This window comes from Bombina bombina, chromosome 5, assembly GCF_027579735.1.
Source record: "Bombina bombina isolate aBomBom1 chromosome 5, aBomBom1.pri, whole genome shotgun sequence".
In the NCBI taxonomy this organism is placed as follows: domain Eukaryota; kingdom Metazoa; phylum Chordata; class Amphibia; order Anura; family Bombinatoridae; genus Bombina; species Bombina bombina.
Window position 1 is genome coordinate 41,899,751 of NC_069503.1, and position 27,007 is coordinate 41,926,757.

Below are 27,007 nucleotides of genomic sequence, written 5' to 3' on the forward strand. Positions count from 1 at the left end.
TACATGTATATAAGTATATATTATATGTATATGTATGGGAATAAATGTTACATATAAAATGACAGAGCAATATGGTTTGTGTACATGTATATAAGTATATATTATATGTATATGTATGGGAATAAATGTTACATCTAAAATGACAGAGCAATATGGTTTGTGTACATGTATATAAGTATATATTATATGTATATGTATGGGAATAAATGTTACATATAAAAATGACAGCAATATGGTTAGTGTACATGTATATAAGTATATATGATATGTATATGTATGGGAATAAATGTTATATATAAAAATGACACAGCAATATGGTTTGTGTACATGTATATAAGTATATATTATATGTATATGTATGGGAATAAATGTTATATATAAAAATGTCAGAGCAATATGGTTTGTGTACATGTACAGTATATATTATAATAAATGTTTTTATTGAGTTTTCCAATTTCTTGTGTACAAAACAAGTTATCTGGATACACATATACAAGCATCTTACAGTAAACATGAACATTTGTATATTTGTGGAGCAACCAGTTCGCCCTAGAATGGTAGAGTATTGTGATTATTTACCGACCTCATATAAATGTAGCATCTGTAAGGTATATAATGACCTTGGTGTAAATTTAAGTAACATTAGTAGGGTCTATCTCCGACAGGAATATGACCTCTAGTATGAAATCTTTTTTCTCCAACATAGGTGTGTCCGGTCCACGGCGTCATCCTTACTTGTGGGATATTCTCTTCCCCAACAGGAAATGGCAAAGAGCCCAGCAAAGCTGGTCACATGATCCCTCCTAGGCTCCGCCTACCCCAGTCATTCTCTTTGCCGTTGTACAGGCAACATCTCCACGGAGATGGCTTAGAGTTTTCCTATAGTCGACCCCAGAAAGGACTGATGGCAGACAGTCCCCAAGGTTGAGGGGGCGGTTTCTACTCTACACAAGCGCGCCACTATACCCATAGAAGATAGTTGTGCTTTCCAAGATCCTATGGATAAAAAATTAGAAGGTCTGCTAAAGATGTTTGTTCAGCAAGGTTCCCTTCTACAACCAATTGCATGCATTGTCCCTGTCACTGCAGCCGCGTGTTTCTAGTTTGATGAGCTAGGAAAGGCGATTATTAGTAATTCTTCTTCTTATGAGGAGATTATGGACAGAATTCGTGCTCTTAAATTGGCTAATTCTTTCACCCTAGACGCCACCTTGCAATTGGCTAGGTTAGCGGCGAAAAAATTCTGGGTTTGCTATTGTGGCGCAGAGCGCTTTGGTTAAAATCTTGGGCAGCGGATGCGTCTTCCAAGAACAAATTGCTTGACATTCCTTTCAAGGGGAAAACACTCTTTGGCCCTGACTTGAAAGAGATTATCTCTGATATCACTGGGGGCAAGGGCCACGCCCTTCCTCAGGATAGGTCTTTTCAAGACCAAAAATAAACCTAAGTTTCGTCCCTTTCGCAGAAACGGATCAGCCCCAAGGGCTACGTCCTCTAAGCAGGAAGGTAATACTTCTCAAGCCAATCCAGCCTGGAGACCTATGCAAGGCTGGAACAAAGGAAAGCAGGCCAGGAAACCTGCCACTGCTACCAAGACAGCATGAAATGCGGGCCCCCGATCCGGGACCGGATCTGGTGGGGGGCAGACTCTCTCTCTTCGCTCAGGCTGGGGCAAGAGATGTTCTGGATCCTTGGGCGCTAGAAATAGTCTCCCAAGGTTATTCTCTGGAGTTCAAGGGGCTTCCTCCAAGGGGGAGGTTCCACAGGTCTCAGTTGTCTTCAGACCACATAAGAAGACAGGCATTCTTACATTGGGTAGAAGACCTGCTAAAAATGGGAGTGATTCATCCTGTTCCATTAGGAGAACAAGGGATGGGGTTCTACTCCAATCTGTTCATAGTTCCCAAAAAAGAGGGAACGTTCAGACCAATCTTAGATCTCAAGATCTTGAACAAGTTTCTCAAGGTTCCATCGTTCAAGATGGAAACCATTCGAACACTCCTTCCTTCCATCCAGGAAGGTCAATTCATGACCAAGGTGGATTTCAAGGATGCGTATCTACATATTCCTATCCACAAGGAACATCATCGGTTCCTAAGGTTTGAATTCCTGGACAAGCATTTCCAGTTCGTGGCGTTTTCTTTCGGATTAGCCACTGCTCCTAGGATTTTCTCATAGGTACTAGGGTCCCTTCTGGCGGTGCTAAGACCAAGGGGCATTGCTGTAGTACCTTACTTGGACGACATTCTGATTCGAGCGTCGTCCCTTCCTCAAGTAAAGGCTCACACGGACATTGTCCTGGCCTTTCTCAGATCTCACGGATGGAAAGTGAACGTGGAAAAGAGTTCTCTATCTCCGTCAACGAGGGTTCCCTTCTTGGGAACTATAATAGACTCCTTAGAAATGAGGATTTTTCTGACAGAAGCCAGAAAAACAAAACTTCTAGACTCTTGTCGGATACTTCATTCCGTTCCTCTTCCTTCCATAGCGCAGTGCATGGAAGTGATAGGTTTGATGGTAGCGGCAATGGACATAGTTCCTTTTGTGCGCATTCATCTAAGACCATTACAACTGTTCATGCTCAGTCAGTGGAATGGGGACTATTCAGACTTGTCTCCGAAGATACAAGTAAATCAGAGGACCAGAGACTCATTCCGTTGGTGGCTGTCCCTGGACAACCTGTCACAAGGGATGACCTTCCGCAGACCAGAGTGGGTCATTGTCACGACCGACGCCAGTCTGATGGGCTGGGGCGCGGTCTGGGGATCCCTGAAAGCTCAGGGTCTTTGGTCTCGGGTAGAATCTCTTCTACCGATAAATATTCTGGAACTGAGAGCGATATTCAATGCTCTCAAAGCTTGGCCTCAGCTAGCGAGGGCCAAGTTCATACATCAACCATCAGGGGGGAACAAGGAGTTCCCTAGCGATGGAAGAAGTGAACAAAATCATTATATGGGCGGAGTCTCACTCCTGCCACCTGTCTGCTATCCACATCCCAGGAGTGGAAAATTGGGAAGCGGATTTTCTGAGTCGTCAGACATTGCATCCGGGGGAGTGGGAACTCCATCCGGAAATCTTTGCCCAAGTCACTCAACCGTGGGGCATTCCAGACATGGATCTGATGGCCTCTCGTCAGAACTTCAGAGTTCCTTACTACGGGTACAGATCCAGGGATCCCAAGGCGGCTCTAGTGGATGCACTAGTAGCACCTTGGACCTTCAAACTAGCTTATGTGTTCCCGCCGTTTCCTCTCATCCCCAGGCTGGTAGCCAGGATCAATCAGGAGAGGGCGTCGGTGATTTTGATAGCTCCTGCGTGGCCACGCAGGACTTGGTATGCAGATCTGGTGAATATGTCATCGGCTCCACCATGGAAGCTACCTTTGAGACGAGACCTTCTTGTTCTAGGTCCGTTCGACCCACTCCAGCTGACTGCTTGGAGATTGAACGCTTGATCTTATCAAAGCGAGGGTTCTCAGATTCTGTTATTAATACTCTTGTTCAGGCCTGAAAGCCTGTAACCAGAAAAATTACCACATAATTTGGTATATCTGTTGGTGTGAATCTGCAGGATTCCCTTGGGACAAGGTTAAGATTCCTAAGAGTCTATCCTTCCTTCGAGAAGGATTGGAAAAAGGATTATCTGCAAGTTCCTTGATGGGACAGATTTCTGCCTTGTCTGTGTTACTTCACAAAAAGCTGGCAGCTGTGCCAGATGTTCTAGCCTTTGTTCAGGCTCTGGTTAGAATCAAGCCTGTTTACAAAATTTTGACTCCTCCTTGGAGTCTCAACCTAGTTCTTTCAGTTCTTTAGGGGGTTCCGTTTGAACCCTTACATTCCGTTGATATTATCTTGGAAAGTTTTGTTTTTGGTTGCAATTTCTTCTGCTAGAAGAGTTTCAGAATTATCTGCTCTGCAGTGTTCTTCTCCTTATCTGGTGTTCCATGCAGATAAGGTGGTTTTGCGTACTAAACCTGGTTTTCTTCCAAAAGTTGTTTCTAACAAAAACATTAACCAGGAGATAGTTGTGCCTTCTTTGTGTCCTAATCCAGTTTCAAAGAAGGAACGTTTGTTGCACAACTTGGATGTAGTTCGTGCTCTCAAATTTTACTTAGCAGCTACTAAGGATTTCAGACAAACTTTGTCTTTGTTTGTTGTTTATTCTGGTAAACGGAGAGGTCAAAAAGCAACTTCTACCTCTCTCTCCTTCTGGATTAAAAGCATTATCCGATTGGCTTATGAGACTGCCGGACGGCAGCCTCCTGAAAGAATCACAGCTCACTCCACTAGGGCTGTGGCTTCCACATGGGCCTTCAAGAACGAGGCTTCTGTTGATCAGATATGGAAGGCAGCGACTTGGTCTTCACTGCACACTTTTTCTAAATTTTACAAATTTGATACTTTTGCTTCTTCTGAGGCTTTTTTTTGGGAGAAAGGTTTTGCAAGCCGTGGTGCCTTCCATTTAGGTGACCTGATTTGCTCCCTCCCTTCATCCGTGTCCTAAAGCTTTGGTATTGGTTCCCACAAGTAAGGATGACGCCGTGGACCGGACACACCTATGTTGGAGAAAACAGAATTTATGTTTACCTGATAAATTACTTTCTCCAACGGTGTGTCCGGTCCACGGCCCGCCCTGGTTTTTTTAATCAGGTCTGATAATTTATTTTCTTTAACTACAGTCACCACGGTAACATATGGTTTCTCCTATGCAAATATTCCTCCTTAACGTCGGTCGAATGACTGGGGTAGGCGGAGCCTAGGAGGGATCATGTGACCAGCTTTGCTGGGCTCTTTGCCATTTCCTGTTGGGGAAGAGAATATCCCACAAGTAAGGATGACGCCGTGGACCGGACACACCGTTGGAGAAAGTAATTTATCAGGTAAACATAAATTCTGTTTTTCCTAAGTAAGTATAATGCATTTTTTCTAACTTTAGGACCATGGTAACTTCTTTAATCCATTGTGTTAATGTTGGGATTTCTTGTTTCTTCCATAGCCTAGGGATTAGTCTTTTCGCACAGCTCAACATACAAGACAGTAGTTTTCTTCTATATGCACAGCCAAGGTTGGGTAGTTGATTCAGGAGAACTATAGTGGGGTTTAGTGTGAGATTGAGTTGTAATTTATTTTTTATATATGTAGTGATCTGGTCCCAGAACGGTTTCAGTTTGGGGCATGACCACCACACATGGGTCATGTTCCCTATTTCTCCGCATAGTCTCCAGCATAAAGGGGACGATGATGGAAAAATCTTGTTTAATCTATGTGGAGTGAGATACCACCTGGAGAGAATCTTATAATTAAGTTCTACTAAAGTGGATGAAATGGAGGATTTCCTAGTAGAGGAAAATATGTAAGCCCATTGAGTGTCAGTAAATTCTAATTGCATCTCCCTTTCCCATTGCTTTGTGTAGGACGGTGTTGTTTTGGGAAACCTTTTACACAATATAGCATATATCAAAGAGACATGTGATCTTACTATGCTCGTAGTTGTACATAGTTTTTCAAATGGTGTAAAGGGTCTTAAGAGTTCGTGTTTTTGTGTATCTGTCATGACTGAATGTCGAGCTTGTAGATATAAATACCATTTGTCAAAAGGGGTCCCTATTTCCTCTTTTAATTCCTGTTGATTCCTGAACAAGCCCTCCCTTGTAAGTGTGTGTATTGGGACACTTGCGTGTGTAGGGGTAGAGTGCGTCAGGCCCTCTAATTGATCTGGAAAGAAGTAAGGATTTTGAAACAGGGGGGATAGGGGAGAGATTGTAGTTGAAAGGTTATTCTGTTCTTTAAGTGTTTTGTCCCAAATATCGAATGTGGCTTTTATTAAGATATTAGTCCCTACCTGATTTGGTCTATGTTTTTTCAATAGCCAGGGTAAAGTGGATAAATTTAGTATTCCTGTTAATTGAGATTCCATATGAACCCATGGTTTTGATGGACTGTTGTGGCACCAAGCTACAATTCGTGCTAATAGGGATGCTGTATAATAATTTCTAAGAATTGGGACACTCAGTCCCCCATCCTCTTTAGCTAGGTACAAGGTTTTTCTTGCCACTCTTGGTCTACTATGTGACCATATAAACGACTCTAGTAACTTTTGATGAGAATTAAAGAAGTGCTGGGGTAGATTAATAGGCAGCGTTTGAAACAAATAAAGGTATTTCGGTATTATAGACATTTTAATCGCATTTATACGGCCTATCCATGATAGGTGTCCCTGTTTGTGCCATGTGTTTAGTAGTTGACTAATTTCTAAGTATATAGGCACAAAGTTCTTTTCATATATCTCTGATGGCTTGTTTGGGATTATTGTCCCTAGGTATTTAACTGAGTGGACTACATCAAATTGTGTATGTGTAGTCAGATACTGGATAGATGGCCGGTTTAGATTGATGGGCATCAACATAGACTTATCCAAGTTAATTGAGAAATTTGAGACCTGTTTATATTCCTGGAAAGTTTGTAGTAATTGAGGTATTGAGGATTTAGGCTCTGTCAGTGTGAAAATTATGTCGTCTGCGAAGAGTAAACATTTCTGGGTGTGTGGGCCATATGTAAAGCCTTTGATTTCAGGGTGTGTCCTGACCATTGTCGCAAGAATTTCTACCGTTAAAATAAATAGTAGGGGCGAGAGGGGACATCCCTGCCTTGTACCATTCCTAATTGGAAAGGTATGTGACTGGGTGCTGTTGACTATCACTTTAGCAGAGGGGATTGAGTAGAGAGCTTTAATCCTATTTATGTAACTGTCGGGAAAGTTAAATTTCGTCAATGTCGCCCACATGAAGTCCCAGTCGACCCTGTCAAATGCCTTCTCGGCGTCTGTGGAAAGGAAAGTCATTGGGGTATTGTTGTCCGTCGCGTATTGTAATGTATGTAGTATTCTGGTGGTGTTGTCTTTTGCTTCTCGTCCTTGCACAAATCCTACTTGATCGGTATGGACAATTTGGGGTAGTATATTGTTTAGTCTGGTGGCTAGTAGTTTTGCATATATTTTCATGTCTATATTGATTAGGGAGATTGGGCGATAGTTTTGGACTTTGTCGTCTGCTTTTCCTGGTTTTGGGATGACGGTGATGGATGCTTCTAATAGTGGTTGAGAGAATTTTGAGCCCTTATCTATATCTTGGTATAGTGTTAAGAGATGTTTACTTAATTGGAAATTGTATAGTTGATAAAACTTAGATGTAAGGCCATCTGGGCCCGGTGCTTTCCCTATTGGCAGTTGTTTGATTGTATTCAGGACCTCTTGTAGAGTGATAGGGGAGGCTATTTTTTCCCTATCTGTCTCGGTCAATGTTGGAACCTGGACTCTGGAGAGATATTGTTGTATTAGTTCTAGTTTATTAGAGGTTTTGTGTGTATTTAGGTTATATAGAGATCGATAATAGTCTGCAAAACTGTCAGCTATACTTTCATTTTGGTTTTGAGGAATGCCATCTTGACCTCTGATCATACGGATATGGGTCCGTAATTTTTTCTTTTTTAACGATCTAGCTAACATTTTCCCAGCTTTATTATTCTCTATGAAGCTTTTGTGGTCAATGCTCTCATATGTGCATTGTGGATTAAGTGCTCGTTTAGCGCTTTTCTGGCTGCGTTTAAAACCACCAAGCGCTGGGGTGATTTTGGGTCTGATTTATGGGATATTTCTGCTTTTTTTAAGTCAGCTATAAGAGAGAGATATGTTGTGGACCTCTGTTTACGTAGTCTGTGTGTGTGTTGGATTATTTCTCCTCTAATGGTGCATTTAAATGCCTCCCAATTGTTAGTTGTCGATGTAGTCAGTGGGTCATTATGTAGGAAGAATTCCTCTGTGCGTTTGCCAATTGTCTCTACTACCATAGGATCAGTAAATATATTGTCGTTAAGTCTCCAGTTGTTTTGAGGTTTGGGTTTAGAATCCCATGTAAATGATGTGATAACCATACTATGGTCGGACCATGCGGTATGTGATATCTTTGAGTATTTAAGATTTGTCAACATATTTTGGGAACATAGAATATAGTCTGTCCTAGAGTAGCTGCGTTGAGGACTGGAAAAGAATGTGAAATCTTTGGTCTCTGGGTGGACCAGTCTCCAGGTATCGAATAATGTGGGGATTTGGAGTATCTTATGGTTGGTTTTAATGTGTCTAATGGAGATGTAGGATTTCCCTGAAGATGTGTCAAGGGGGGGACAGATTGGGAAGTTCAAATCCCCGCCTAGTAGAATTGGTCCCTTTGCAATGTCTAGGAGGGATCTCGTGACTAGTCTAAAAAATGGGGGTGTGGGCTTGTTGGGTGCATAAATATTCGCAATGGTGATAGGCCTATTGTACAATAATCCCACCAGGATCAGGATCCTACCTTCTTTGTCTCGGAAGCTGTCTAATAATTCAAAGGGAATTCCTTGTCTAATGGATATGCATACCCCATTTTTCCCATCTATGCCTGAACTAAAGTAATGATTGGTGTAGTATCTGTTTGTGATAGTGGGTTCTTTGCTTCGTCTGAAATGTGTTTCTTGGGACAATATGAAGTCTATTTTTTTCTTGAAAAAATCGTGATATGCTATAGATCGTTTTTCTGCGGACAGAAAGCCCTTGACATTTTGTGTTGCGATCTTAAACTCTCCTGAGGTGTACGTGTTGGTCATTTTTATCTGTGACATGAGTATAAATATTTATGTTCAAGTTGAGGGCGGAAAACTAATCCTGTTTGTTGGTTGCGTCAGTACAAGATGCTATTTGTCGAATGGAAATCAAGCTATGAACGTGTGTGTGTGTGTGTTAGTGGAGTGAGTGTGGTGGAGTTCGTGTAGTGTCTGAGCTTTACTACTTGCAATTGTGTAGTAGTAAATTAACTAAACAAACTAAAGTGAATATAACAATAAATTAAAAAAAAAAATTGAGGAACAAATCACAGAATTAAGGCTGATAACCATAATCAATACTAGTTAGGTCATATTTCTTACCTGTGATATATAGGAACAAGAACTGGTAAACAAATTTAGGCTAACAGTCAACAATATAATAACATTGTAGAGTTTAAGGCTTAAAGGCATCTCTAACTTATAGATGAGATGATAAAACATGAAAAGTCTGTTAAGGAGTGATTACCTGGTTAACTTAGGTACATTTATGTCCACAGGTAATCATTCATTTAACCCCCCCCATTAGTCATTTTACCTGCTGGCTTTCTACTTGAAAGTTCCTGGGGGGTTGAGATTTAAAGTGTATAACTAGGGTCTACGGCTTTAATGCCATTCATCAATTGTTGGTGAAGTACTTCTATGTACGCAGCTGACATGCTGTGGTACATAAGCAAGGAGTCTTTGATCAACTCGTCTGTGTTTTCAGCGGATTTCATAATTGTCAGATGGGTCAGGTATTTGACGTTTTCGTGGAAGTCTTTTGGTTGAAGTTTGCCAATTTTTTCGTTGCCCTTTGGGAAGGTGCACATCTTCCTGATGGAGTTGTGGGGTCTCCGAACCACCCAGCGGCGGAGCGGTGATCCCCAGTTGTTTGCAGAATTGAGATGCGTTGAGTGGATCTTTGCATTCGTACCGCCGTCCTTCTTTCTGAACTATTAGGGACACTGGGAACCCCCACCTATAGGGGATCTTTAAGTTACGAAGATGTGAAGTCAGCTCATGATATGTTTTCCTCTGTTGAAGAGTGCGAAAGGAGAGATCTTGGAATATTTGGATCTTTGAGCCTTGATGTAGTAGGTGAGTTTGTTTTCTAGCGAGAGATAAAATCGTCTCCTTGTCCTGGTAACTTAAGAAACATACTATAATGTCCCTGGGAGGCTGGTCGCCTTGTGGCTTTGGTCTTAGAGAACGTTGTGCTCTTTCTAAGGGGATGTGCCGGTCTTCTTCATGGGCTGATGAGAGTAGCATACCTTGGAACAAGCCCTGTAAGAAATCTTTTATCTCTGTACCTTGAACCTCTTCTGGAATGCCTCTAAATCTTAAATTACAACGTCTCGTTCTATTTTCAAGATCATCCAGTTTGTTTTCAAGGTCTTTTATGAGAGTGTCGTGCTGGTTCATCGTGTGGTTCATTTCTGCCATGTTGTTGCAGATGTCTTCATGATCTCCCTCTAGTGTTTCTACTCTGGCCCCCAAATCAGTGATGTCCTTTTTGAGGTCAGCACATTCCTGTTTGATACAGCATTTGACTTGATCTATCAGTGTGACTATCTCTTTAAGGGTGGCTGGTTGATCTGCCCCTCTGTCATTGCCCTGTTGTGGTGATTTTGGGGAGCTGGGCTGTGAATTGAACTGTTGTTCTGTGTCATCTTCCTCCCCTATAGAGTGTTGTGGGGATTTTTTCTTTTCTGAGCTTTTGAAGAACTTTGAGACTGTGTTCTGAGAGGAGCTGTGCCCTTTTAGTTGTTTATCTGGCTTTGGCGGTTTGCGCAGAGCCATCTTGGTTTTTGGTCTGCGGTGGCTCTTATTTTATATAAATAGGGGGTGCCCGTATTGCGGTAAGAAGGCTTAGGTGAGGCCCTTATATGTAGCCCTGAGACAGCTTTGGTATTTTCCTATAAAGCAGCTAGGAGGCAGGTCTTCCGTGTCAATTTTGGGTGTAGAGCTAAGATCAGTGTTTATATATATATTATTTGCCCCTCGTGTGTATGGATATTGGTATTGTTTAATCACCTCTTAGGTTGTGGAGTACGCTCATCATGGGTTTTAATTAATGCCCTGTGCTGAGGCTTGTGGGTCGCAATATTGTCAGCGCATCGCGCTGTGGCAGTCTGATTTCTAATGTTCCGTACTCACGGTTTATTGCTGGAATCGTGCCGTGTCGACATTTGGGGTCTCTCGGTTACATCTTGCAGGGGATAAGATCCCGATCGCCACTCTGCAGATTCTGTACGTAGCTAGCGGTATGCACGGCTTTTCAGCTTGTTAACTGTTGTCCGTTGTTATGTGGCTGTGGTTTGGCGCCTCTACTTGGGCCTTGCAAATTGCAGTGTCGGACTTTGCATAGACCGTTTTCCCATCTGTCCGATCAAACTAGCGCCATTAGTTCCTGGGGTCATTAGATGTTCGATGCACTATCGGATGGAAATCTTGCTCGAAAATGACCTTTGTTTCTAAAGAAAGCCCTTTCTCTGTGTGAGGAGCTCTAGCAACTCGCAGCCATCTTAGATGCCTGCAGGCTCCGCCCTTGTACAGTATATATTATATGCATATGTATGGGAATAAATGTTACATATAAAATGACAGAGCAATATGGTTTGTGTACATGTATATATTATATGTATATGTATGGGAATAAATGTTACATATAAAAATGTCACAGCAATATGGTTTGTGTACATGTATATAAGTATATATTATATGTATATGTATGGGAATAAATGTTACATATAAAAATGTCACAGCAATATGGTTTGTGTACATGTATATAAGTATATATTATATGTATATGTATGGGAATAAATGTTACATATAAAAATGTCACAGCAATATGGTTTGTGTACATGTATATAAGTATATATTATATGTATATGTATGGGAATAAATGTTACATATAAAATGACAGAGCAATATGGTTTGTGTACGTGTATATAAGTATATAGTATATGTATGGGAATAAATGTTACATATAAAAATGTCACAGCAATATGGTTTGTGTACATGTATATAAGTATATGTATGGGAATAAATGTTACATATAAAAATGTCAGAGCAATATGGTTTGTGTACATGTATATAAGTATATATTATATGTATATGTATGGGAATAAATGTTACATATAAAATGACAGAGCAATATGGTTTGTGTACATGTATATAAGTGTATATTATATTTATATGTATGGGAATAAATGTTACATATAAAATGACAGCAATATGGTTTGTGTACAAGTATATAAGTATATAGTATATGTATGGGAATACATGTTACATATAAAAATGTCACAGCAATATGGTTTGTGTACATGTATATAAGTATATATTATATGTATATGTATGGGAATAAATGTTACATATAAAAATGTCACAGCAATATGGTTTGTGTACATGTATATAAGTATATATTATATGTATATGTATGGGAATAAATGTTACATATAAAATGACAGAGCAATATGGTTTGTGTACATGTATATATTATATTTATATGTATGGGAATAAATGTTACATATAAAAATGTCACAACAATATGGTTTGTGTACATGTATATAAGTATATATTATATGTATGGGAATAAATGTTAAATATAAAAATGACCCGGCAATATGCTTTGTGTACATGTATATAAGTATATATTATATGTATATGTATGGGAATAAATGTTAAATATAAAAATGACAGAGCAATATGGTTTGTGTACAAGTATATAAGTATATATTATATGTATATGTATGGGAATAAATGTTACATATAAAAATGACACAGCAATATGGTTTGTGTACATGTATATAAGTATATATTATATGTATATGTATGAGAATAAATGTTACATATAAAAATGTCAGAGCAATATGGTTTGTATACATGTATATAAGTGTATATTATATGTATATGTATGGGAATAAATGTTACATCTAAAATGACAGAGCAATATGGTTTGTGTACATGTATATAAGTATATATTATATGTATATGTATGGGAATAAATGTTACATATAAAAATGACAGAGCAATATGGTTTGTGTACATGTATATAAGTATATATTATATGTATATGTATGGGAATACATGTTATATATAAAATGACAGAGCAATATGGTTTGTGTACATGTATATATGATATGTATATGTATGGGAATAAATGTTATATATAAAAATGACACAGCAATATGTTTTGTGTACATGTATATAAGTATATATTATATGTATATGTATGGGAATAAATGTTATATATAAAAATGTCAGAGCAATATGGTTTGTGTACATGTACAGTATATATTATATGCATATGTATGGGAATAAATGTTACATATAAAATGTCACAGCAATATGGTTTGTGTACATGTATATAAGTATATATTATATGTATATGTATGGGAATAAATGTTACATATAAAAATGTCACAGCAATATGGTTTGTGTACATGTATATAAGTATATATTATATGTATATGTATGGGAATAAATGTTACATATAAAATGACAGAGCAATATGGTTTGTGTACGTGTATGTAAGTATATATTATATGTATATGTATGGGAATAAATGTTACATATAAAAATGTCACAGCAATATGGTTTGTGTACATGTATACAGGGAGTGCAGAATTATTAGGCAAGTTGTATTTTTGAGGATTAATTTTATTATTGAACAACAACCATGTTCTCAATGAACCCAAAAAAACTCATTAATATCAAAGCTGAATATTTTTGGAAGTAGTTTTTAGTTTGTTTTTAGTTTTAGCTATTTTAGGGGGATATCTGTGTGTGCAGGTGACTATTACTGTGCATAATTATTAGGCAACTTAACAAAAAACAAATATATACCTATTTCAATTATTTATTTTTACCAGTGAAACCAATATAACATCTCAACATTCACAAATATACATTTCTGACATTCAAAAATAAAACAAAAACAAATCAGTGACCAATATAGCCACCTTTCTTTGCAAGGACACTCAAAAGCCTGCCATCCATGGATTCTATCAGTGTTTTGATCTGTTCACCATCAACATTGTGTGCAGCAGCAACCACAGCCTCCCAGACACTGTTCAGAGAGGTGTACTGTTTTCCCTCCTTGTAAATCTCACATTTGATGATGGACCACAGGTTCTCAATGAGGTTCAGATCAGGTGAACAAGGAGGCCATGTCATTAGATTTTCTCCTTTTATACCCTTTCTTGCCAGCCACGCTGTGGAGTACTTGGACGCATGTGATGGAGCATTGTCCTGCATGAAAATCATGTTTTTCTTGAAGGATGCAGACTTCTTCCTGTACCACTGCTTGAAGAAGGTGTCTTCCAGAAACTGGCAGTAGGACTGGGAGTTGAGCTTGACTCCATCCTCAACCCGAAAAGGCCCCACAAGCTCATCTTTGATTATACCAGCCCAAACCAGTACTCCACTTCCACCTTGCTGGTGTCTGAGTCGGACTGGAGCTCTCTGCCCTTTACCAATCCAGCCATGGGCCCATCCATCTGGCCCATCAAGACTCACTCTCATTTCATCAGTCCATAAAACCTTAGAAAAATCAGTCTTGAGATATTTCTTGGCCCAGTCTTGACGTTTCAGCTTGTGTGTCTTGTTCAGTGGTGGTCGTCTTTCAGCCTTTCTTACCTTGGCCATGTCTCTGAGTATTGCACACCTTGTGCTTTTGGGCACTCCAGTGATGTTGCAGCTCTGAAATATGGCCAAACTGGTGGCATCTTGGCAGCTGCACGCTTGACTTTTCTCAGTTCATGGGCAGTTATTTTGCGCCTTGGTTTTTTCACACGCTTCTTGCGACCCTGTTGACTATTTTGAATGAAACACTTGATTGTTCGATGATCACGCTTCAGAAGCTTTGCAATTTTAAGAGTGCTGCATCCCTATGCAAGATATCTCACTATTTTTGACTTTTCTGAGCCTGTCAAGTCCTTCTTTTGACCCATTTTGCCAAAGGAAAGGAAGTTGCCTAATAATTATGCACACCTGATATAGGGTGTTGATGTCATTAGACCACACCCCTTCTCATTACAGAGATGCACATCACCTAATATGCTTAATTGGTAGTAGGCTTTCGAGCCTATACAGCTTGGAGTAAGACAACATGCATAAAGAGGATGATGTGGTCAAAATACTCATTTGCCTAATAATTCTGCACTCCCTGTATAAGTATATGTATGGGAATAAATGTTACATATAAAAATGTCAGAGCAATATGGTTTGTGTACATGTATATAAGTATATATTATATGTATATGTATGGGAATAAATGTTACATATAAAATGACAGAGCAATATGGTTTGTGTACATGTATATAAGTATATATTATATTTATATGTATGGGAATAAATGTTACATATAAAATGACAGCAATATGGTTTGTGTACAACTATATAAGTATATAGTATATGTATGGGAATACATGTTACATATAAAAATGTCAGAGCAATATGGTTTGTCTACATGTATATAGTATGTGTGTATGTATGGGAATAAATGTTACATATAAAAATGTCACAGCAATATGGTTTGTGTACATGTATATAAGTATATATTATATGTATATGTATGGGAATAAATGTTACATATAAAATGACAGAGCAATATGGTTTGTGTACATGTATATATTATATTTATATGTATGGGAATAAATGTTACATATAAAAATGTCACAACAATATGGTTTGTGTACATGTATATAAATATATATTATATGTATATGTATGGGAATAAATGTTAAATATAAAAATGACCCGGCAATATGCTTTGTGTACATGTATATAGTATATGTATATGTATGGGAATAAATGTTAAATATAAAAATGACAGAGCAATATGGTTTGTGTACAAGTATATAAGTATATATTATATGTATATGTATGGGAATAAATGTTACATATAAAAATGACACAGCAATATGGTTTTGGGAATAAATGTTACATATAAAATGACAGAGCAATATGGTTTGTGTACATGTTTACAAGTATATATTATATGTATGGGAATAAATGTTACATATAAAAATGTCAGAGCAATATGGTTTGTGTACATGTATATAAGTATATATTTTATGTATCGGAATAAATGTTACATATAAAAATGTCAGAGCAATATGGTTTGTGTACATGTATATGACGTATATATTATATGCAAATGTATGGAAATAAATGTTACATATCTTCTTGGGGATTCTTTTAAATATAAAAATTAATAAAAAATAATATTTACAAAAACACACAGTTGCAGAGAACAGCAATTTATATGTGTAGAATAAAATAGTCATACGAAATATAATTTATGATAGATTAGACAAAGAAACTTTAGATAATACAGTTAGTGAACAAACAATGAAAAGGTCACATTATTAGTATTGAAATACTCAGCATTGTGTCTCATATGTATCTAATAACATGTTAATATTATACATCTGTTTGCAACTAAGTTCTGTTAAAATAACAATGTCCATCAATAAAAACATAATATAATGCTGTATCCTGAGATATTTTAGAACACAACATAAAAATCTGACATTTAAATAAACAGTTTGTTTCCTCCTTACGTAGCCATATGATAATCACACCCTGAGGGGGAGGCAGGGACTCTGTATTCATGTGACACCAGAGGGGACAATAGACATCTATATGAGAACAAAAGTCCAGGTGTGACCCCCTCATTGTCTCCCAACTGACAAGTTGTACTCATGTGAGTCACACAGAGAAAGGTGACACTCCCACATTAGTATAAATATCTGTGTAACACTCAGTGATATCACAGGAGGAACCAGAGATACTTCACATTATGAGGCAACAGCTCCTATTTAGCATGTGCAAGAGTTTATATTATATACAAATGAGTCTGTTATTGGCTGATCACTGTCACATGATACAGGTGCAGAACAAAATTTCAGAAATAAATCGACCCCATAGTATGTTTGTCTTACAGTGATGATCAGTAGGAAGTACACCACCAATACTGTAGTATTATATTTAACTTAGTATTTAAACAACTTTTATTTAACCTTTTTTTCAGAGAAAATATTGTTGATGTGTAAGTGCTGCTCTTTCAAAATAAATTATATTAAAAATAATTATAATATATTTGTAAGGTTGTGGTTATGTCCCACTCATGAATAGATTGTCCACTCCTGAGCTTATATTGTAAAGTTCTGGAAATATAAATATTTAAGGTCTGACTGTAGCACCCACAGAGCTAACTGTACTAAATGCTTGTGCTGAATCAATAGCACATATGTAATAACCTAAATAGCTGATCTGTATCACATGAATTGTTATGTGTGCCTTTAAATATACCATACGTACAGTTAATCAGAACCATTATTTATTGTTATCTGTCTAAACCATTTAATATACTTTTTACAGACACAGCCAGGGCACTGAGAGATATTAGCGCTGCAGAATCCGTTGGCGCTCTACAAATAACCGATAATAATATCAGGTATTGATGTAACTGGAGTGAATAAGGGAACCTTCTTCCTGAGCACAGACATTGGAGCCTGTTATCAGCATGAACTCATATGTGTTAGGTGAGTAAAATAGATATTATGCTGACTTTAATTATTGGGAAAATAGAATAGATCACTCATTAAACAAATATACACTATTATTTATATCTGCATCTTTTAAGAACATTTGTGTCAACAACTGCTCACAGATCACCTGCAACTCTACCTTCCCCTGCCCTGACCTAGGTAATGGAACTCCCATAACTATACTTACGCCTACCTTGTTCCCATGTGTGACACCCACATCTCCTCCAGTGAGTGTTCCCCACCCCAGAACCACCTCTGATTTGTGTACTTAATTTAACAGTGAGTATTATTAAAAGTAATAAAGCAAGCTAAAAACTATCATAAGATCACTGCATCTTACCCTCTCAAAACATCTCACACTGATTTTTAGTCTGTGATGATTAAGACATCATATTCTCACCCTACTGGTTGAGAATGAGCCGGGCAGTGCTGCATGTGCATTTGCTTGTGCAATGTTAAATAAGAATGGTGGATTCCACCTCTCTTGACCAGAATACAGATGTACTTGTTCCCTGGCTGAGAAAATTATCCACAGGCATTATGTTTAATGGGACCCTATAAATTGTTTTAATCAGTAATCAGTGGTTTAGTTTAGTATGATGTAGATATATTTACATTCTTTGTCTTTCATTGTTTTAATTTGTGATTTACAGGTTAATCATTTTAAAAATGAACACAAAACAGAAGACGGTTTAAATAAATATGATATTTGTAAAAGATGGATTCCATTATAAAGAATAAACTTTCTTATTTTCTTTATCCCGTTTATTTTTATGTAGATAAACACGTGAATAGTTCATATCCATCCTTCACTACAGGAAGCATCAAAATGATACCACAAACTCCAAAAGTCTTAGACACCAATGACTATTCACAAACATTGGGGAACTCACAGCAGACATTTAAAGAAGATGGTGAATTGGCAGGAACTGGGCAGCAATCATTATGTACAGAGAGTAATATAGTCATCAAACAAGAGGACAGCATTTATGCCGTATCTAATGAAATGATTATCCCTGAGGATAAACCACACACATTTACTGAGTACCCAAAACATTTCAAAGAAGAGAAAAGTCTACAGTCTTGCCAAATTATTCAAATAAAGGAGGAGAAACCATTCAATTGTATGGAATGTGAGAAAAGTGATTTGCATCTCCTTGAGCACAACACAGTTCACACAACTGTGAAACCGTACACATGTACAGAATGTGGGAGATGTTTCACATCTAAAGGAAGCCTTAAGTGTCACAAAAAGACCCACACAGGGGAGAAACCTTTCACATGTAATGAGTGTGGGAGATGTTTCACATCCAAGGGAAATCTCATAACTCATGAAAAGACCCACACAGGGGAGAAACCTTTCACATGTAATGAGTGTGGGAGATGTTTCACATCCAAGGGAAATCTCATAACTCATGAAAAGACCCACACAGGGGAGAAACCTTTCACATGTAATGAGTGTGGGAGATGTTTCACATCCAAGGGAAATCTCATAACTCATGAAAAGACCCACACAGGGGAGAAACCTTTCACGTGTACAGAGTGTGGAAAAAGTTTTACAACCAAGAAGGATCTAAAAAATCATGAAAGGATTCACACAGGAGAAAAGCCTTTCACATGTAATGAGTGTGGGAGATGTTTCACATCCAAGGGAACTCTCATATCTCATGAAAAGACCCACACAGGGGAGAAACCTTTCACATGTAATGAGTGTGGGAGATGTTTCACATCCAAGGGAAATCTCATAACTCATGAAAAGACCCACACAGGGGAGAAACCTTTCACGTGTACAGAGTGTGGAAAAAGTTTTACAACCAAGAAGGATCTAAAAAATCATGAAAGGATTCACACAGGAGAAAAGCCTTTCACATGTAATGAGTGTGGGAGATGTTTCACATCCAAGGGAACTCTCATATCTCATGAAAAGATCCACACAGGGGAGAAACCTTTCACATGTAATGAGTGTGGAAAAAGTTTTATAAACAAGAAGGATCTAAAAAATCATGAAAGGATTCACACAGGAGAAAAGCCTTTCACATGTACAGAGTGTGGAAAAAGTTTTACAGAAAAAAGTCATCTGAGAAAACATGAAAAGATTCACACAGGGGAAAAGCCTTTCACATGTTCAGAGTGTGGAAAAAGTTTTGCACGAATAAGTATTCTGAAAATTCATGAAAGGAGTCACACAGGGGAAAAGCCTTTCACATGTACAGAATGTGGAAAACGTTTTATAGAAAAGCGTAATCTGAAAACTCATGAAAGGAGTCACACCGGAGAAAAGCCTTTCACATGTACAGAATGTGGAAAACGTTTTACAGAAAAGCGTCTTCTGAAATCTCATGAATGGATTCACACAGGGGAAAAACCTTTCACATGTACAGAGTGTGGAAAACTTTTTACAGAAAAGCGTCTTCTGAAAACTCATGAATGGATTCACACAGGGGAAAAGCCTTTCACATGTACAGAGTGTGGAAAAAGTTTTATAGAAAAGCGTAATCTGAAAAATCATGAAAAGATTCACACTGGGGAAAAGCCTTTCACATGTACAGAGTGTGGAAAAAGTTTTACAGAAAAGCGTCATCTGAAAACTCATGAATGGATTCACACAGGGGAAAAGCCTTTCACATGTACAGAGTGTGGAAAATCTTTTACACGAATAAGTTGTCTGAAAAGTCATGAAAGGAGTCACACATGGAAAAAGCCATTCTCATGTACAGAGAGTGGAAAAAGTTTTACAGAAATAAATAGTCTTGAAACTCTTGAAAGGATTCACACAGGGGCAAAACCTTTTGCATGTACACAGTGTGGGAAATGTTTTAAAGTAAAGAGTAAGCTGAAAACTCATGAAAGGATTCACAAGGGAAGAAACCTTTCACATGTTTAGAAAGTGTAAAAAGGTATCACAAAACACCAAATATTTACTTACAAAATAAACTTTATGTGCACAGTGTGGAAACCTTTTAAATTGATCCTAAAGAGGACACACTCTCTAAATAGAGTAAAAAAAGGTTCCTATTGCAAAAAATATTTTCTGGGTGGCGGAGCCTATAGCTGAAGCGACAGGATGCATCTTTGTGGAGCTCCTGACTTTAATCCAATTTCTAAGAGTTTATTTTACATTAAACTAGGTATACCTATGCTCTGTAACACCCTGAAGAGACTTGGGGTGATAGAGGATCCACATTGAAATTGCAGATTGCCTATGCTCTTCAGCTAAGCCGCAAAGTGATCAACACATATTTTAAGGCCGACCATCCGAGTAGCTTGGCTGCTGCATTATTCCCCCAGGAAACTGGGTTATGAAGCAGATATTTAATGCTGCGTAAAGAACTTTAAAAAAACGTCTTTATAACTCACTACATGTTCCAAAATATGGACTTTACCACTACAATTATAAGGGAGCTGAGCAACCTTTTAGATGGCTATCAAGCTGCGTTTGAACAGACCTTGAAGATGGCGTTCCTACCCACTACTGCGCACACTCAAGAGCAAGCTATCCAGAAAAGTCTCACAATAGCCACTGATTTGAGTGAAGGGGATTTGGGACACCAAAGAGCAAAACCTATCTCCAACGATCCCAGAAGTACAAAACTTAATCCCTATGATGGCTTCGGCTCTACAGGTGGTGTTGTGGTATCCATAATAATTCATGCTCCTTGCTACCTAGGGAGGCTTAATAACTCCAATACCCTCCCCACTAAAGATGAAGAGGATCATAAACCTACCATAGATGCAACAAATGACTGGATTGCGGTGGCGAGCCCAGCCCTGGTGACCTAGAGGAGGAACCCCTTACACCTAAGACCGTAAGCTCGTCTGCTCTCCTCACCCGGACCAAGTCTATCTTGGACAGTGAGAAAGCTGTTAAGGATGTGGACTGTCTCATTGAATCTCATTGAAAGCCAGCAGCAATAGAGACAGACTCTCTGGGGAAAATGCATCTGTCTCTCAGGAGAACACGCGACAGGCAGGAATGGAGCAGAGGGGAGTACCATCTCCCTCACACAGCACTAAGCATCCACGATCAAATCGGTCGCTAGATAAATCTGGAGTAGGCTAAATTATATGCTGTCACTTTACTGAGTTGTGCTTACACTTTACGGACATATATATGTTTATATATATATATATATATATATATATATATATATTGGACATTCTGAGTCGCCGGCATGATGTTGAACTGTGAGTACTACTTTAAAAGGCCTAACATATGCTAACCAGCAAGGTACTTCACCCCCCTGCCACCAAATATCTTGTTCTAGAGGCTGGCTAATGCCACTACTACTTCTTTCTCCTGAGAAGCTACCCCACATCTCTTGGACTTTAAGCTGGACTCGCTATTGTGGGACACTTTCAAACTTATTAAAATATAATGCAGAGTGCTTACATCTGGTGAACACACAAGTCATAATCCTACTGTTCTTAATTTGTACTGCCATATTTGTATTTATGTTTACCTATATCATTAACAGATGAGTACTCAGCAGAGAGTTTCAGAAAATGTTTTTCTATGCGTATATACTTTAGTTGGAGACTCCTATGTAATACTATTTTTATGACCTTATTCTATACCAAACACTCAGATCCTATGCTATATTGATGTTCACATAGCAGTTTTATACCATGAGGTTAATTCCCCCAACTCCCATAATATTCTCCTCTGGATACGTTGATTAAGGTCTAGTATCAAGTTGGGCTGTCTGTGGCCGGGGCAGCATGATTCTGTCTTAATATACTTGACATATGTAATAGACCTCTCTGTATCACACAGCAACATATGCTTATCTCAGAATAAGGTAGACATGTATTTTAACAGGCACCTACCTATATTTCCATACTAACATACTATCAAAAGAGTCATACGTTTCCCATTACTTTTTGTGTCAACCTATTTGTGCCTGTCTCACAACTACTACCCTAGAGAATATATGCTATCCATTAAGATAAGCCACTCTCAACTGTACTGATCTCTCAGCTCCTTTAATAGTCACTAAAAAATGGAAGTACTAAACCATAATCCTTACCTATAAACATTTATTATCTATGCTACAGCCTCAATTTCATTGTTTGTTAGACTGCTCTTTATTGATTTGAGCGATTGACTTTGGAGCATGTTCCCTTTTAATATCCAGAGATCCCACAGAGGCTTACAACTATGCTTTAAACCCTATATCATTTAATCTCTTCAAAGTTTATAGCTACAAGAGTGACCGACTTAACCTACCAGTTATACTGACCTCCTTAATTAACTGTTTGACTAAGTAATAGGCTATACATTCTGACCACAGCTTTACCAAACTTTTATAACTCACTATTTTAAAGGTCCAAGTGTGACCATTTGTGCTATTAACTTTTCTCCCCTAGGTCATTTAGATACTGCTGGGTCCATGAGTGACTCTATGAAGACATAGAGGAAATTAAACTTTATACAAAATGAGGTTCCGTTACCATTTATATTCTAAAGTCAATCGTTTCATTTAAGAGTTTTCAGTTCTTTAGTTATGTCAAGAAATAAGGTATGTGACAAATTCCCCTGTGTGTATTTTGCTACCACTATGTATTAATACCTGATGTGTCATTCTCTTATTTTGACAACTGTTTGCTTTCTTTTTATTGTACTTGCTAACAACCTCAATAAAAAACAATTATAAAAAAAATAATACTTTCTAAATCCCAGTTATAAAAGCCCCAGATTGGAAGTGCTCGCCTGCTGTCCTTTGTTCCTCTATATATGTGCACCTCAGTTTCTCTCATATAAATGTGATAGAATCCAAACACCACACAGGAATATACAGATCTGTCCTCATACTGACCAGTTTACACAACCATTCACCACCAAAGCACCCCTAGTGTTGTTTATTAATATGCCAGTGTTAGGAGTTGTACGTTTGTTTTACATAGGGGAAGAAATAATTACATTTACAGAATAAAGGAGTCTTTATATGAATAGAGTGTTAGAGAATTATATAAACAAGAACATCAGTCTCAAATGTTATAGAAGAAATGAGAGAGTAGTATATACCACTTATAAACCTCACAGTGCCTCCCTCTTAACAAATTATATCTTACTAAAAAGGATAAAAATATTAGAGAATAAAATAATCCTCTAAAAAAGGAAGGGAATAAAAACGGCACACATATGAGGTGAATTCAACAATTTATTAAACTCGTATAGCATTTACAAAAGAAGTGTGCCCAAACATGCCCTGCCATCTCAAAAATAGAGCAGAAACGTGCAACCACGCCACTATATACAAATTAAAACCACAACTACATCTCATATCAATATAATACAAGCCTGTATCATTAAATCACACAATTAGTACCATTTCCTGTATCGGATAGCTATAAAATCCAAAACAGGTAGAGCGCTAATATATCACTTATACATGCAGAGGTAAAGTAACACCACAGAGCTGTATAAATATGGGAGATATATATATATATATATATATATTTATATATATATATATATATGTATGTATATTACATTGACAACTTATATGTACATACTTATACATGCAGAGGTAAAGTAACACCACAGAGCAGCATAAATATGGGATATATATATGTATGTATATTACATTGACAACTTATATGTACATACTTATACTTGACAACTTATATGTATATACAGATTTCACTTATTGGAGTACTACAACATAGCCATTCACATGTAATTCCTTAAGGAACAGCCACAATGTACTCCAATGATTTAGGTTTTACATTTCCACTCACTCACCATAACGTTCACAAAACCGGACAACCTGCTAAACTTATCTATAGCTTAATATGCTTAAACTCTATTTAGCACCTGTCATGATCTGTTCTTGTGCCTTTAAGGTTACCTGATACCTTTGTCTAATCAGTATAAAAACCCCTCCCACAGATCATTAGGTGCTTAGTAATTTTTGTTTCCACAGTCAGTTTCTTACAGCTAACCTGGATTTCTATTACTTGCCAACTTGAACCTAAATTGGAATCTAAGTTACTAAGTTTTATCAGCTTAGTTACCTCTTCAGTTCTCATTCCTCTAACGCTGTCTGTCAGCGTCTCCCTTGTGATCGGCAAATAGCGGTGACGTCACTCGCATCCCTGCTAGTTTCCTGCTTGCCGTCCGGACGCCTCTGCCTTCACTCACACCACACGCTACCTTAGCGTGCAACGGATTCTTACCCGGATCTCCCAAGCCTCTCAGCCATATCGCAGGGACCTACGGCTGCTCACAAACACTTCCTCCGGTTCTTGCGGTAAGACTCTAAAACTGCTTATATTTCAAGATCTCATTACCGCTACTTCTCATTGTATAATCAGAGACTAAGCTCTAATATAACCTTTCCTTAAACTCATTATATGCTCCTGTATTGACTGCCCCTAAAATCAACAGAGATCCACTCTCTGTCATTATTAATAAATATATCCACCAGGTGTATTAGTACTATTTAACCTGCCAACCATGTTGCCACCTTTTGGCTATAGGTTATATTAGTACTACTGTTACCGTAAATCAAAGGTAGAATTGTTTAATTAATAAATGATTCCAACAATCATTTATATCCTGTTGCCACCTAATTAAACAATTCTTCCACACAACTACATCTTTAACGTGGAATACTAATCTAACTAAACTTTACCTTATCTACAGTTGGATTCATAATTTAAACTATACTTCTCTTTACAGGGATTTATAGGACCTTGACTGACACGTGACAGCACCTCACAATTTGCTTAAATTTTTTACATATTTTTCCATTTTTCTTTTTTGCTCTTTATCCTTCAACAAAGGACACATAAGTTTCGATACATACCTTTCTAATCATGCGCTAAAGACATATTTATCTATAACCTAGTATGTCTAAACGCATCCTACCATCTCACAATTCATTTTCAAGACCCTAATTGTTGTCCTTCAACAAAGGACAAGTATCAATATACTAATAACTGTACAAAAAAAAAACAAAAAAGACTCCAATTTATCATTTAGGCCTACAGGGAATATGCTTAAACTCTATTTAGCATCTCACATTTTTTTATATATTTTTTCACTCTTTCATTTCCAAAAACCTTTGCTCATTATCCTTCAACAAAGGAAAAATAAGTATCAAAACATATCTTTCTAGTCATGCGCTAAGATATATTTATCTGTAGCCTAGTATGTCTAAATGTTTCCTAGGACCCTACTTATTGTCCTTCAACAAAGGATAAATAGGTATCATTATATTTAGAATTTTACAAAAAAACTTGCAAACTCCAATTTATCATTTAGGCCTACAGGGATTCTAGTACCTAATCTATATATCCACTTGGCCTCTTTTTGGAGAAGAATTCTATCATCGCCTCCACGTCCATTAGTAATCCCTTTGTCAATCACAATAAATTTGAGAGACTCCACTTCACCATTGTGCACAGAATAGAAATGTTTCGATACGTTAGTATCTCTAGCATACAAAATATCATCATGGTGTTCCTGAACCCGGTCCTTTATTACCCTCTTCGTTTTACCTACATAAAAGACCGGGCAGGAACACCGTAGAAGATAGATAACCCCTTCAGATTTACAATTAAAGAAATATCGTATGTCAAAGACTTTTTGAGAAAAAAACGAAAACTGCTTTGTACTGTCCATATGGACACAGTACACACAGTGTCCATAAGGGAAACTGCCTTTTATCCCTCTGTTTTTCCTCAGCCAATCTGAATTTGAGGGTCCCCTCACAAACTGACTCCTGACAAGTCTATCCTTCAGATTAGGAGCCTCCTAGCAACCATTTGTGGATATTCTCCTACCACCTTTTTAATTCTGTCATCCAGACACAGAATCTGCCAGTTCCTCTTCATTATATTTTTAATTTCTTCCCATTGGTCATTGTATTTCGTAATAAACCTGATTTGATTACTTTCACTTTTTCTCTTTTGATCATACAGAAGTCTATCTCTTGGTACATTTCTGGCCTTCCATAATGCTTTCTTTATGCATTTATTAGAATAGCCCCTTTTAAGGAACCTTTCTTTCATAAGAGAAGCATGGTAATCAAACTTTGTTAATGAGGAACAATTCCTCCTCAGACGGAGGAACTGACCATATGGGATTCCCCTCTTCAGATGTTCTGGATGGTTGCTACTGGCATGCAATATGTTGTTAGTAGCATTTCTCTTTCTGAAATTCTCTGTCACAATAACATTACCCTCTTTTTTTTAAGGGTTAGGTCCAGAAAAGTTAACTCTCTTTCGCTTATCTCTGTGGTAAGGAAAATATTTTTATCATTATTATTTAGAATTGACAAAAATTCTTCAAACTCATATTTGGTATCATCCCATGGGACATGTACATCGTCCACATATCTGACCCACAGTGACACCCTTTCATCAAAGGGGCCACTGAGGGTCTCGAATATATCAAATATTTCCCAAGCCCCAAATAGAGACACGCATATGTGGGGGCGCAAACCGCCCCCATCGCTGTTCCCCTTATATGACGGTAAATTTTCCCATCAAAGGAGAATACATTGTTTTTTAGGATAAATTCTAATAGGGAAATGATGGAAGTCTATATGATTCTTATATGAGGGACCCCTTGTTTCCAAATATTTTCTTATTGCTAACAAACCAACTTCATGTGGGATTGAAGAATATAAACTTTCCACATCAAGTGATGCTAACAACGTAGTTTCTTTTACCGAGATCCCATCAATTTTCCTTAAAAGATCAGCTGTGTCCTTTACATAGGACGGTAACGTCAACAGAAAAGGGCGAAGATACTGATCCACATAATTGCCAATATTCTCAGATATGCTTCCAATCCCCGAGACGATCGGTCGACCTGGGGGACATTTC

At 37.8% G+C, this 27,007-nt stretch overlaps 1 protein-coding gene across 1 annotated transcript in view; it reads left to right on the forward strand.

Moving 5' to 3' along the window:
* Nucleotides 1–23,098, forward strand: part of LOC128659795 (zinc finger protein 585B-like) — a 191,015-nt gene extending 167,917 nt beyond the window's left edge. The window contains exon 3 of the mRNA XM_053713366.1: nt 18,403–23,098. Coding sequence (XP_053569341.1) covers nt 18,403–20,054 — 1,652 coding nt within the window. The 3' untranslated portion in view covers nt 20,055–23,098. The remainder of the gene's footprint in view (nt 1–18,402) is intronic.
* The last annotated feature ends 3,909 nt before the right edge of the window (nt 23,099–27,007 follow it).